We start from the raw sequence: 14,666 nt of genomic DNA on the forward strand, positions 1-14,666 counted from the left end.
ACAGAGAACTTATGCAAGAGGGTAAGCTCTTCCATGAAAGTGCCCATTTATTACTAATAAAGACAAAGCACCACTTACAGAAATGTGTCATTGGGAAGCAGATTTTAACACATATGATAGATCAGATGTTTCACTCACAGAAGAAATAAAAAGAGGAGGATAATAAGGAGGGATTGAAAACATTACTTACTCAAGCTGGCGCACTTGGTCCTCCATCAATGAAATAAGAGGAGAAATGACAAGGCCAATCTTGTCTGCATATACGGGTGGATACTGGAAGCACAAACTCTTTCCATATCCTTAAAGTAAAAATACATGTTAATAGAAATAAAAATAAACCCTACACACCATAATTTCTTTACACAATATGCTCGTAAGGGCTGAATGTTCATTCACTACTAATATGCTATCTTCTAAGGAGCTAATTCATACAGAAGTTTGAGTATCTATTCTCAAAACAATGGGCTCAAACATAGCAATGATTGTGAGGTTGGTGCAGGACCGGGCAGCGTTTCATTCCGTTGTACCTAGGATCGCTATGAGTTGGAACCGACTCGACGGCACCTAACAGCAACATTGTTTAATCTCGCCTATGTTTTATACCACTTGTATTCGTATTTTGAGAGTTCAGTGAAATATTAAACATTTCTAAACGTTCAAGTTTTATTTTTTTAAGGATTAGGTTATTTGCTTAGTACAACTCACCAGTTGCCATGACAACAACATTATCTCTTCTTTCTTCCAAAACAGAACGAATCACCTTCCACTGAACCCTTGAGGGTAAAAACCAAAAATCTATTTTATTTTACTAGTAAGAAACCCAAAGGACAAGTTGAAACCCATTTAATTTTTTCACTTCCTCCAATAGAATTTCTTTGACGTTTTTGAGCTTCATATATAAACATGTACAAATCCCAGAATTTTAAAACAAACATCTCCATTTGATCGACCATCCATTCAAGCTGCCTAAAAAACCAGGAGTTTCCATTTGACATTATTTCTTCAATTTTATTACATATATCTGGAGTATAAAATAAAATCCAAGCTTCATACTGGGTATCCAATAGAACCAATGATGTAAAAGAAGTGAGAAGTGCTCCAGGGGCCGGGACTGACTAAGAAGGGAAATGAGGGAACGTTCTGGAGTGATGGTAAAGTTCCATAGCTTGATAAACGTTATGATTACATGGGTGCACTTGTGTGTGCACTTAAGATCTGCGAATGTACACTTCAAGTTTGTACATTTCATTGTATGTATATTTTACATCAAAAGAAAAACCTACAAACAAATATTGAACACTAATTAATGATCTGTATGTTGAAGTGCTCAGTGGGAAGTATAAAAATGTTTGTAATTTACTTTGAAATGCTTTTGAAAAATTAGGTGGATTAATGAAGAGAAAAAGAAATGGACAGATGGATTTGTGATAATATATACCACAAGTGTAGTGCAATGTTAATGGTAGAATCTAGGTGGTGGGTATACAGGCATTGAAAGTAATAATGAAAAAAAAAAAATCAACTTCACTATCTTTGAAAATTTTCTCAGTAAAATTTTTAGGGAAATATCGAACAGAAAAGAGGTCTTTTTGTACTGATAATGATCTATTCTCAATCTAAGTGCTGGTTACACGTGGTACTCAGCTTGTGAAAACTCATTCATCTGTACATTCAGGTGCACTTCTCTGTCAGATACACTTTGGAAAAAAAATTTTAAGATCAAAAGAAAAATGCTTCAGTGGATTAAATTTTAAATTTCTCAGAATAGGAAAAATCCAGTCAAGAGTTTTATATTCTTATTATAGTTGTTCCTTATCTCAACTTTTTTAAATCTCATTTTAATATTTATTAATGTGGCCCTCCAATATATTTGAGTATTTGAGTAGATAAAATTATCACTGTTCTTAAAACTGTTATCTTATGACCTATTACATCAGCATGCTTTGGTCAATACACAACGCACAAGACACTTATTTAACAAAAAACAAGTCACCATTAAAATTCACTTGTTAATGTATTTAAACTAGTGTCTACAGAGAGTATCTACATGCTAAAGGAAAACCATTCTTTCTCATTTATACAAACAATTCACAGAAATGAATCTTATATAAAATTGCTTTAAAATAACTCTGTAGTCACTTATAGGAAATACAACACAGCATGGGTAAATTACAGTGAAGCTGCACTTTTAAATGGGCGAATTCTTTGCCTTTTGTGAAACGAACAGTAAATACATAATTTAATTAACTAAGATCATACTCACGGCTTAAAACTGGAATGGCCAAAGTAGGTCTTAAGACAAATAACTTGTTTTTCATTGGGTTCTGGTACCGAGTAGTCTTAAAACAAAATAAAACAGGCATTTAGGTTTAAGAAGCGCACTAGATTAAACCAAAAAACCAAACCCACTGCCACTGAATCAATTCCAACCCACAGGAATGCTATAGGACAGAGGAGGACTGCCCCATAGGGTTTCCAAGGAGCGGCTGGTGGATTCCAACTTTCAACCTTTTGGTTAGTAGTCAATCTCTTAACCACTGCACCACCAGGGCTCCACTAGATTAGAGGGAAGAAAAGTGTTATTTCACTGGCTAAATACATAGCACAACAGAATTATGTTAGTTTTAGCCAACTGATTCTACTGTCCACACTTAGGTGAAGGGTTCACGAGTAGCCAAGAAGAGGCAAAGCAAAGAACTCAGACAGCATATTACTAAACAAATAAAAAGTCCATTACACTTCTCAGTTTTATTAACTATAAAATTAAATTGATTTCGATAAATTATGTCTATATTTAATATAAAGGGGAAAAATTTTTAACATATTTGTATTTACTTTTCATCTACAAAATGTGCTTTAGAAATTTCCACATTATATCACTGATAAAATCTAGCTCTAGTGCCAGTTCTACTTTGAGAGGCCTCATGACTTGCCATAATGAATACTGTCATTTATGCTTCAATAATAGGAGATTCATTTAGTAGGTCCTTTACTATTGCTACCATAAACCCCATTACCCCATTAATACAGTCTGAAAATACATCCGCACACAATGACACTGTTTTACTTGTCTTAAATTGTAAGCTCCTGAAGGACAGATACTATGTCATCTATATCATCTGCAGTGATACTTAATATAAGTGATTAATAAATGACGTTTTTAGGACTTCCATTAAGACACAAACAAAATATAAAATTCAGGATGAAAAGTTTCACATCACCACAATTCACCAAAAGATATATTTCTATTACCCTATTTTTACAAACAGTAAGATTGTGCTTTATGGAGATCACAGAACCAAGGGACTTAAACATAAGTTTTTATGCCCTAGTAATGAATTATATGCCACAAAATCTTTGACTTCCAAAATATTTAAAAACTGGTATTAGAGGTGAGTCATTTCAAACATACAGACATACTTACCCTCCTCATCTTCTTCTTCCTCTTCAATATCTTCATTTTCATCATCATCAATAGGGAGACCCAGATTTCTTTCCATTTCTAAGCATTTAGGATGAATTGGATCTACCGTGTCACTCTTTAGGTTTTCTAAAGACTGAAAGTTTAAAAGAAATTTTAAAAGCAAAACCACAGACATTGTCGCATCTTTTCCACCAAACACAAAAGGGGTATTATTAACAGAGCCTACAATTTTGTTCAAAACCAGCAGATGTGCAAGCAATACCACAAAAGAACACGTGTGCTCCATTTGAAATACGTGCTCAAGAATAGTTTCTAAGGCACGAGGCCAAAGATGGATATTTCCAGCATAAACAGAGTTCATTAACAGCATATTATGAACTGTCCCTGGGGAAAGCTATCGTAAATTTTATACTTAGATAATTTAAAACATTTTTATTTATTAAAAATTTTTCAATTTGCAAGCTGTAATGGGGGGTTTAATGTTATTTTTGTAATAAGTTTCTCTATATTGCATATCAGTCACATTCTTTTTGAGTAAGGACAAGGTTTAAACTATAAGCCGGCTGAAAATGTGCTTTGGAATTGTCAAATAGACAAAAAAAGCTTCAAAAAAATTTAGGAAAAGAATATTACAACTGTGGAATAAAGCTATTTGTTTTTATTTTGGCTTGGCAATATTTGATTTCCCCAGCTAAATGAAGACTATTCCAAGCAGGATAGAATGTACTAAAATTATCTCAGTTGTAAATTCTATTACTGAGAAGTGACAGAAATTATTAAACTACAGCTCGTTTTCCCTTTTCATTAAACTTTCCACTTAATGAATTTGATTTCAAAGGTTAATTTTAAAAAAAGGTACTCACTGCATGCCGGGAAAAGAGGGAAAAAAAGGGGGGGTGGGGGTTAGGAAGACTGTTTCTGTTTTTTGATTCAAGTCTACAAACATACTTAGAAAAGCAATTAAAAAATAAAGTTCTCTGACATGGGCACCCAGGTTGCCTTCTAAGAGGGTCAATATCCATGTCTGTGAAAGTCCACAAGGATCCCAGAAATGCACTCCTTGAAATCACACCTCAGAGAAGCAGTTACTCAATCAAGGAACATGATTTTGTATATGTTCTATTATTATTATTAGCTAATATTTATTAAACACTTACTAAATGACGGGTCCTGCGCTAAGCTCTTCTCAAGCAATAGCTTACATAAAATAATTAAAACCATTAACTGAGTATCAAAGAGATTAAGAAACTTGCCCATAGTTATACAAATAAATTCAGAAGCTGGGATTCAAACCCACATCTGAATTAAGACATCACATTCTTATCACTACCCATCGCTCTGCCCCAAAATTAAGGAATCAAAAAGTTAGTCTCATTTCACAGAAAAGAAAAATCACACCAACCTAAATAAAGATGAGGAATAAAAAATATGCATAGGGGTGAATGTCTGCATTTTTCTTCCTCTAATTTAGTCAAATTGGCTTTCCTTTCTTATTGTTCAAAGAAGCTGGAGGCTGGCTGACAGGTTGAAAAATATATGTTATAAAACACTACTTTCAACTTTGATAATAAAAGGGTAAAACTGAACCATTTATAACTCCAGAAAATTACATGAAATAAATGTAAAATATTTACAGCAAATAAGACAAAAAAAGTAGAAAAGAATATTGAATCTATAAAAATAGAACTTACAAATAAAAAGGGAATACACAGGGATGGGAAAGAAAGACGAATCTATTTCAATACTGGAGAGCTTAATCCTTATCCACATTCCAAGAAAAGCTTAAAAGAAAGTGACATAAGAGAGAACACAGACAACATAAAAATAAATTAGTATACTACTTCTCAAATAGTATTTATACACCATATAAAGATATAAGCAGCTCTGGTGGCGCACTGGTTAAGAGCTCAGCTGCTAGCCAACAGGTTGGCGGTTTGAATCCATCAGCCACTCCTCAGAAACCCAATGGGGCAGCTCTACTCTGTCCTATAGGGTCACTATGAGTCAAACTTGACTTGACAGACAACAGGTTTGGTTTGCCTTTTTTTATAAAGATATAAAGAAATACAGATCAGAAAACATAAAATCTAATGTTACATAATCTCATTGTGCTTGGATCTGGTTTTAAAATAGGCGATATTTTACTCAAATATCATCTGGAAAGAACATGAAGTAACTTGAAGTAACTTGTTTTAAACATGCCACCAACTGCTCTGACAGGATCACAATAGAGGGTCCCGGACAGAGCTGGAGATACGTTTAGAACAAAATTCTAACTCACAAAAAAGAGGGAAAAAAAAAAAGACCAGGCTTACTGGTCTGACAGAGACTGGAGAAACCCTGAGAGTATGGCCCCCAGATACCCTTTTAGCTCAGTACTGAAGTCACTCCTGAGGTTCACCCTTCAGCCAAAGATTAGACACGCCCATAAAACAAAATGAGACTAAACGGGCACACCAGTTCAGAAGCAAGGATGAGAAGGCAGAAGGGGACAGAAAAGTTGGTAATGGGGAACCTGAGGTCAAGAAGGGGAGAGCACTGACATGTCATGGGGTTGACAACCAATGTCAAAAAAACAATATGTGTATTAATTGTTTAATGAGAAACTAGTTTGCTGTGTAAACCTTCATCTAAAGTACAATAAAAAAAAAATTTTTAAACATACCTTAAGCATCTCTGTTTCTAAATCTTCATCACTTTCAATTACATAAGATATATCTTCTTCATTATCTTTGGAAGATAAATGCTTCAACAAAAAAAAGGATTCAAACATTAATTTTCAGTATGATGGACTCCATACCCTCTTTTCTACAAAATAAAGTTCCTAGACAACTTTCTCTTCTTTAAATAAATATATAATATATACTTATATGTTTACATGATAGATAAATGGCATAGACAGACAGGTAGCTAGCTAGACAGGCAGGCAGAGGAAGACAAAACAGATAAACATATTGAAATAAAATTGCACAATCTAAATGAGATACAAAGTAACAAACCAACTTTGGTTAAACAATGTCAAACTGGTTTTCCCCAATTTTCTTGGTACATATGGAATAATTTCAAGGTCAAAGCAAGGAACCTGGTTTTTTTTTTTTTTTTTTTAATCTACCAACTAAAAATATATAACAAAAAGCTACTATGATTATAATGCCTTTAAATAAATCAGTGTTTTACAAATAGCACCTACATATATCTGAAAAAGTGTCAGGTATGCTGTTTATTTAGTTTACTGCCAATGTTTGAATTTGTGGAACATTTACTATAATCTGGCAGCGCCCAGGAATCAAGTGTCCAACAGCTTGGAAATCCACCCAGAAGAAATCCACAAAAGAAATATAAAAGAAAAACCCTAACAAAAATGCCTAATATTAAAATAGAAGTTGGGAAAGGAAGTATAGCCTTAGTTAACCTTCAAAATTTAAGTAAAGAAAAAAAAAAGTTTAAAATAAGTTTATACTAACCAAAAAAACTAAACCCGTTGCCACTGAGTCAATCCCTACTCATAGTGACCCTATAGGACAGAGTAGAACTGCCCCATAGGGTTTCCAAGGAGCGCCTGGTGGATTCGAACTGCCGATCTTTTGGTTAGTGGTCATAGCTCTTAACTATTATGCCACCAGGGTTTCCGAGTTTATACTAGGACAGTAAAATTACTTCTACTTTTTAAATGGGGTCTTTAATGAACAAAGGAAACAATGGTAATAATTATCACACAATAAAAAATGGCAGGAGAATAATTTGGTGATTCCTCAAAAAGTTGAACATAGAAACTCGTATGACCTAGAAATTCCACTCCTAAATATATACACTGTGAAACAGAAATATATGTCTACACTAAAAATTGTACACAAATGTCGAGACCAGCATTATTCACAATAGCCAAAACATGAAAATCCAAATGAGCCTCAGCAGATGAATGGATACACAAAATGTGGTATATACATACACAGAACATTATTCACCCATAAAAAGAAACAAAGTACTGATAGATGCTACAGCTTGGATGAGCCTGGAAAACATACTATGTGAAAGAAGACAAATTCAAAGGGTCATATAGTGTATGATTCCTTTTATATGAAAAATCCAGAATAGGCAAATCCACAGACAGAAAGCAGATTAGTGGTTGCCAGAGGATGGGGGGAGAGGGGTATGGGAAGTAGTTACTTAAAGGGTACCTTAAAGGGTACAGGGTATTCTTCTGAGGTGATGAAAAAGTTCTGAAACTAGAGAGAGATGGTGGTGGCACCGCATTGTGAATATACTAAATGCCACTGCATTAAACACTTTAAAATGGGTAATTGTACATTATATGAATTTCACCTCAACTAATAATTATTTTAAAATGGCAAACCCTAGTCACAGTCAGATTATTAAATCCTGATCATAATTTCAAAACATTAGAGAAACCAGGGGTTTGAACCACTTCTTCCTGGTTCAGTCATGACCGAGGAAGCCACATGAAACAGACTCAAATTTTTAAAATTTGGGTGAACCAGAATGATAACTGGAACAGGAAAAACTACAGGTCAAAGCCCTGCTAGAAACTTAATCTCCCTATTAGATTATAAGGGCAGTGTAAACGCTGCACAGCAACCAAATCTCTGGCATGCAGGATTTTGAGCAGAGTCAGAAACAGCGTTGCCCTGCTCAAAGATGGCGGCACCCCACTCAAAGACGGCAGCCAAACATGCCACCTTGAATGTGTGTCACTCTCCAAAGCCCTGCCAATAATCCAATCTCACGCATCAGGCTCCTACAAAAGCTCAGTATGCTTCCTCCAGGGCTTTGACCCAGTAATATTTCCCGTACCAGGTACCACACCAAATCACTCAAATTGTAAAAATTCAGGCCTTTTCCAGTTTTGCTTCATTGGCCATGACAGAACTAGTTCAAACTGATTCCAAGCCTAGATAGAAACATCATTTTGAAATGTGTACTTAAAAGTACACTAGGAAATTAAAGGTGATGCAGATGTAAGCAAAAGATAACATCTCCCAAAGGGTGAACCTACTTTACAAATAGTTGGCATGAGAACAGTTTTTATTTAATTTTTAAATAAAATGCATTTATATACTAACAGAGGTGATTACTAAAGGGCTACCAAAAACAAAGCGAATTTCTCATAATACTGAGACTTTTATTGTCAGAAAACTGAAGGGAAAATAACCCTATTAAAAGACTCAAAGCTAGTTTTTAAACAATTTATTTACTGCAAAAATGTATAAAATTCGGATATCTTAATTTTAAAAACGAATGAAAAACAAGTGAGGTAAAACTGTACTGCTTTATGATTTCTCTTTATATGATCTGTCTTTATAATAAAAGAAACTGATTCCTCTATTACGATTTCAGTATTTCAAAATATAAAGTTAACTCAGAAGGTACAAAACAGTCTCACGAATCCAATTAATTTAATTAGAACATAATCAGAAATCTAGCCATTCAGTTGAGGAAGAATATAAATTTTTTAGCAATAATCTGTTAAGGGAAAAAAAATGTATAAGTTATAGACTCTCCAGATGACAGTAAAGGTTAGTGTCAAGAAGAATACCAGGAGTTAATTAGCAGCCCTCTCAAGACAGCAAGCAAAGAAATTCTGTGTAAGAAAATAAAAACTACCCCCAAAAATCAAGTTTAGAAGAGTAAACACTAGTAGATATGTAGGAAATACACAAAAAGAAGAGATATCTATTACGCCAAAAACATGAGAAATGCTAAAAAAGCAAATTATAACAAATGTCTATTGACATAAAATCTTTCCACTCAACCATGCTGCTCATGTCTTAAGACGGGAGGGCCACGCTGTGACCTAGAGGCCAAATCCAGCCCAACGCCTGGTTTTGTAAATAAAGTTTTATAGGATAACAGACATACTCATCCATTTACATTTGTTTAGGGCTGTTTCCAAACTATGATGGCAGAGCTGAGTAGTTGCAGAAGAGACTGTACAGCTCGCAAGGCCTAAAATACTTACTACTGGTCCCTTTACAAAAAAATTCTGCCAACGCCTACTCTAGTGAATAAAGATTGTTTTCTCTCTTTAGTACCTCAGAAGATGTGTAAGTAACATCACAAAGATTTTCTTCCAGAGCCTGCTGCTCCAAGAGTTGAAGTTCACTTTCCGTAATATCTAATGACATCAAACAAACTCTTTCCCGATTTTCTTTCAATTTATCGTTTTCTATTCCATCTTCAAGCCCATCTTCTTCTTGTTTCACTTCATTTTCAAGTACATTTTCTCCATCATGTTTAATTAAGTTATCAAGTGGTATGTCCCACGTCTCATCTTCAACTTCAGCAAAAATTTTGTTTTCTCTAATTTCCTCCTGTTGTCTTACACCAGCAGTTGGATCTTCCAGTAAGTTAAAATCACCGCTTGGCTTCAGTTCTGTCTCAGTGCTGGTAGAACCAAATATTATATTCCTCAATGAATAAAGATTTTCTGAAATATCCTTCAATAGTATAGAAACCCTATAAAAAAAATTAAGAAAGGTTAATTTAACTCTAATTGCAATAGGTATAAGCAGAAGTTTTGGAGTCCATGAGTGGTACGGTTAACACACTTGGCTGTTAACCAAAAGGCTGGCGGTTTGAGTCCACCCAGAGGCATCTCAGAAGAAAGGCCTAGTGATCTACTTCTGAAAAATCACCATTGAACACCCTCTAAAGCATAGCTCTGCTCTAACACACACAGGATCACCATGCGTTAGAAATGATTCAAAGGCAACTGGCAAGGGTAGAAGCTCTCTTCAGTGACCATCACTTAAAGAACCCACTGGATATAAGTTGTTCTTCGTATCCTAGCTCTCACTATATGCTTACAGCTAATAGGCTACTCTCTAGTCCAGGTAGGCACTTCTGGATCCAACAGTTGACTTGTATGCTTATCAAGAATCAGCACTGTTTGCTCCTAAACTTGTTTATGACAGTTATACCTTCTATAATAATTAAATGTGAAGTAAACCAATGACACATGACCTCAAAAATCAAAACTATTTTATTGAATACTATGTTCAATATGTGGAATGGCTTGGCAAATTTCTTTTTCATTTTTAATCAGTTTGATTAACTAGGGTCAAAGTAATTTTTAAAGTTTGGGGGGAAATCATAAAAATTTCTAGGATCTGTACTCAAATTGCTTCAAGTCTCTTAAGTTTTCACTCAACTTAAAAAAGACTGAAACTGGAAGGTATAGATGATCCATTATGAGTGTAGATTAAACAAAAAATACTCTGTAGAACCCCAAACTGCAGGACTATCTAATGAAAAAGCCTTGACATATACCAAAGATAGTAACCAAATGTGCGTTAATATGACAAAAGAACATTTTTTGTGATTCCATATTTAATCTAGCTTTCTGAAATCACTGATCAATTACTAGTCCCAGCTGCAACAGGTGGCAGTGCTTATGCAGCAGGCTTGGTTTTTTTGTTTGTTTGTTTAGAGGGAGTATGGTCATCAAAGAGGCATATTTGCTCCGTTACCTAATTAGCACTTTGGTTTAGCTTTTCTAATTTTTCTGTATTTAAAATCAATACTTAATAAAATCTGGCATGCCTTTTAAAGTTTTATACTGATGACTCAAATAAAGGTTTGATCTTTCACATGAATAAGGTATCAAAAGTGCTGAGTTAGTCTGACTGAGGCATGGCCCCTGGACTGTTAGCCCAAAACTAAAACCATTCCTGAATCCAACTCTTCAGACAAAGATTAGACTGGACTATAAGACATAAAATGATACGGGTGAGAAGTGTGCTTCTTAGCTCAAGTAGACATATGAGATTACGTGGGCAGTTCCTGTCTGGAGGGGAGATGAGAAGGCAGAGGGTGACAGGGGTTGGCTGAATGAACATGGAAAATACAAGGTGGAGGGAAGGAGTGTGCTGTCACATTGTAGGAAGAGAAACTAGGGTCATATAATAATGTGTATATAAGTTTTTGTATAAGAGACTGACTTGAATTATAAACTTTCACTTAAGGCACAATAAAAAAAAATGTGTTGGAGGGGGAGAAAGCTTGTGGGATACATTCAAGATTCTTCCATGACGTTGCATGGATTGATAGCTCTTTTTTTTGTTTTGTTCTTTTTGCTGAGTAGTGTTCTCTCCTATGGACACCTCATTGTTTGTTTATCCATTCACCTATGGAGGGACATCTTGTTTGCTTCTAGTTTTTGGTGATTATAAGTAAAAACCAAAAAAACCAAATCCATTGCCGTTGAGTTGATTCCAACTCATAGTGACCCTATAGGACAGAGTAGAACTGCCCCATAGAGTTTCCAAGGATTTGAACTGCCAGCATCTGGGTCAGCGGTCGTAGCTCAACCACTACACCATGAGGGTTCCCGATTATAAATAAAGCTGATATAAACATTAAAAAAAAAAAAAAAAAGTGCTGAGTTATTTTGTGAGTTTATCTCCTCACTGGGATTAGCACCATTACCAGTTGGGCTCCAGTTTAAGGTGACAAAGTCTACATCAACACAAACAAAACCAAAAGCAAGGTTAAATTCGGGAAATAAAATTCATTATACTCTAAAATTCTTCAAATCTTATGAAGAATATTTAGCATTAAACATGGCTATTCAAATATAGGAACTGTTTATGAATAAATACTTTGTTATATGCCCAGGAAATACTGTGACCATATAAACACGGCAGCAGCGGCACAGATTAACTGACGAAGACTGTAAGGTCTCATTTATCCTGCCCTGCATCAGAGAACGTCACGTTTCATGTAAGATAGTAACTAATATTTACTCTAATAAATACCAAAGGCTCTCCTGACTTCTTCAGTAAGGCACAGTGTACTTTTCCTTCTTTGTAAGGACTGATATCACGCCTGTTAGACGACTACAGACAGCCTCAGCACCAGAAGAACGTCAAATGCGTAACAGAAGTACAATAGATACGGACTGAATTTAAATCAGTTACTAGGCACTACTCAGTCCCCGAGTGCCACAAACAGTTAAGTGATCAACTACTGATGAAAGGGTGGTGGCTGAAATTCACCCAGAAGCACCTCAAAAGAGAGGCCTGGCTGTCTGCTTCCAAAAGGTCACAGCCCTGAAAACCGTATGCAGCGGTCCTACCCTGACACACGTGGGGTCTCCGTGAGTCGGAACCAACTCGGCAGCAGCTAACAACAACTAAGCAGTACTAAAATAATACCACTACCTTCAGGGTCCCCTGAAGCATAAAACTGTTCTCTTTTGTAACAAACCTTAAACTGCTATACGTTTGAGATCTCATTTTTAGCTTTTAGTTCTGTCCACTCTTTCAGAGATTGCCAACTGTCACCTCCTGCTGTTGCTATGTGCAGACCATACTTCATTCATATCTATTTTTCTTTTTTAGTCCACTTTGTACACTAGAAACTAGATATCCAGACTTGTCAAACTACCTATAAAAAAGCAAATGTGACACCTCTGGGAATTACAGTAAGTGAGCCTGAATACACTGATTATGTCATGGGTTTTGACTGCTCAGAAGCCTTTTTTGTTCCCTTAAGCCAGGCATTACTGCAAACTCATCACAAAGAACATAAAACAGATGCAACTAGTGCTTGTTTTGATACTGAAACTTTACAAGATCCATCTTTACTACAAACGAAATCTCATCATTTCCCATTCCCAAGTTTTAAGAAAACTTACTTAGCTTTCATATTACAAAGTATATGTAATTTACATTCAATAGGTATTTTAACTGCTAGAACAAAAACCTAAAATAAATGTAAAAATTACTCAAAAGGTAGTTTTTCTTTCATGGTGGGAAAAATGTAAAAATTAGTAAGAAATGGCTTTTTTGGTATCCTCCATCCCATCTGAAATTTACATCTTTCAGAAACTCTCAGTTACATAAAAACTGCTAAAACACATTGCTTGGGGGTAAAAGGCCAAAAAAAAAAAAAAAAAATGCTGAATTCCTACATCTTATTTTTAAATCCATCAATCAAAATCTATTACAAATTCAATCCAAAAAGAATACATTAACATTACATTTTGTCAGAGGCAGAATTCTTTCAATTCCAACTAGCTGCTTTACATTTCTTGTAAAGTATCTTTGGCCTCAAAATTTTATTACCAAATGGTAACCATTCACTGTTCAAGAGTGCTCCCACTTTAGAGATTAATCAGGGACGCTAATCAGCAATTAGGGCCAGGGAAGAGGCTAGACCCAAAAAGAGTTAGCTATGCAGCCCCTATACCCCAAAGTTTATTAATCTGTAAACATTTTACTCAAATATCTCTAACTATGTAATACTTCAGCTATAAAATGATCTTTCAAATCTGAATGCCTTTTGTTCTAATTAGTCTACGAATTAGGTAGACTTCTTACTCAGATAAGAACCAGAAAAATGAAGCTACCAAGTATAAAACCTACTTTTATTTATAGATTTCAATTGAAGAAATGTAATAAAAGATGCCTGTAAACAGAAAGAAAATGACAGGTTTAAATTTAAGTATCTTCCTTGATGTGTATTTATGAATTTTATTTTGACAAGAAAATACCATAAAAATGTAGCTCATATCATATTTCTTTCATTCATAAAACATCCTAAAAAGCAAAAGAAAAAACCTTAAAGCTTTTGATGTACTATTTCACAGCTGAAAGGTATTTCTCATTTATAAAGCAGTCTCTGTGTGTGTGTGTGTGTGTGTGTGTGTGTATTCAAGCAAATTCCCATGAGTCTACCTTAATGAACATCAATACTTCATATATAGAAAAATGTAATAAAAACAAACAGAATTGACAAAAACAGGTAATATTTAACCTCTGTGGATTTTCCAGTTTTCTCACAGCGTCAGGAAGATGTTTAGCTAGATCCATCATCTCTTCAGAGATTGAAGTCAACTGTTTTTTCACATCACTAGGTAGTATTTTCTCCTCTACGGGAAAAAAAAATCAATATTAATCTTCAAACCAAAAAGCAGAGATATTTATTTAGCCCTTTCATTAAACAGTATTAGGGCTCAGATTTTCATTTTCTTTCTTTATATAAATTCCAACAGAAAGATTTCCTTATCCTACCCCAAAATCACCTTAATCACTTTACTTCTCTTTCAAAATGTGGCTATTGAAATTTTAGAAGAAATTACAAATAATCTGCATTCATATATATTATAACTCCGCAACTACTGAACTAGGCAGAAGAAGGTAGAAATGAGAACCTGAACCCATCTTTCCTATTTCAAAGTCAGAAATCAATAACACCATGTGGGCTGCCACTGAATAAATAC

The 14,666-nt window shown here is 34.8% G+C and overlaps 1 protein-coding gene across 3 annotated transcripts in view; it reads right to left on the minus strand.

The window, feature by feature from the left end:
* The window catches only part of WRN (WRN RecQ like helicase), a 124,830-nt gene that overhangs the window by 68,840 nt on the left and 41,324 nt on the right, over window positions 1-14,666 (minus strand). For all 3 annotated transcript variants that reach the window (XM_049866722.1, XM_049866723.1, XM_049866721.1), the window contains exons 8-14: window positions 14,201-14,315; window positions 9,475-9,898; window positions 6,090-6,170; window positions 3,425-3,557; window positions 2,264-2,339; window positions 706-773; window positions 191-299 (exon numbers count right to left, since the gene is read on the minus strand). In XM_049866722.1, coding sequence (XP_049722679.1) covers window positions 191-299; window positions 706-773; window positions 2,264-2,339; window positions 3,425-3,557; window positions 6,090-6,170; window positions 9,475-9,898; window positions 14,201-14,315 — 1,006 coding nt within the window. The remainder of the gene's footprint in view (window positions 1-190; window positions 300-705; window positions 774-2,263; window positions 2,340-3,424; window positions 3,558-6,089; window positions 6,171-9,474; window positions 9,899-14,200; window positions 14,316-14,666) is intronic.

The sequence above is a fragment of the Elephas maximus genome, chromosome 22, assembly GCF_024166365.1.
Source record: "Elephas maximus indicus isolate mEleMax1 chromosome 22, mEleMax1 primary haplotype, whole genome shotgun sequence".
NCBI classification, from domain to species: domain Eukaryota; kingdom Metazoa; phylum Chordata; class Mammalia; order Proboscidea; family Elephantidae; genus Elephas; species Elephas maximus.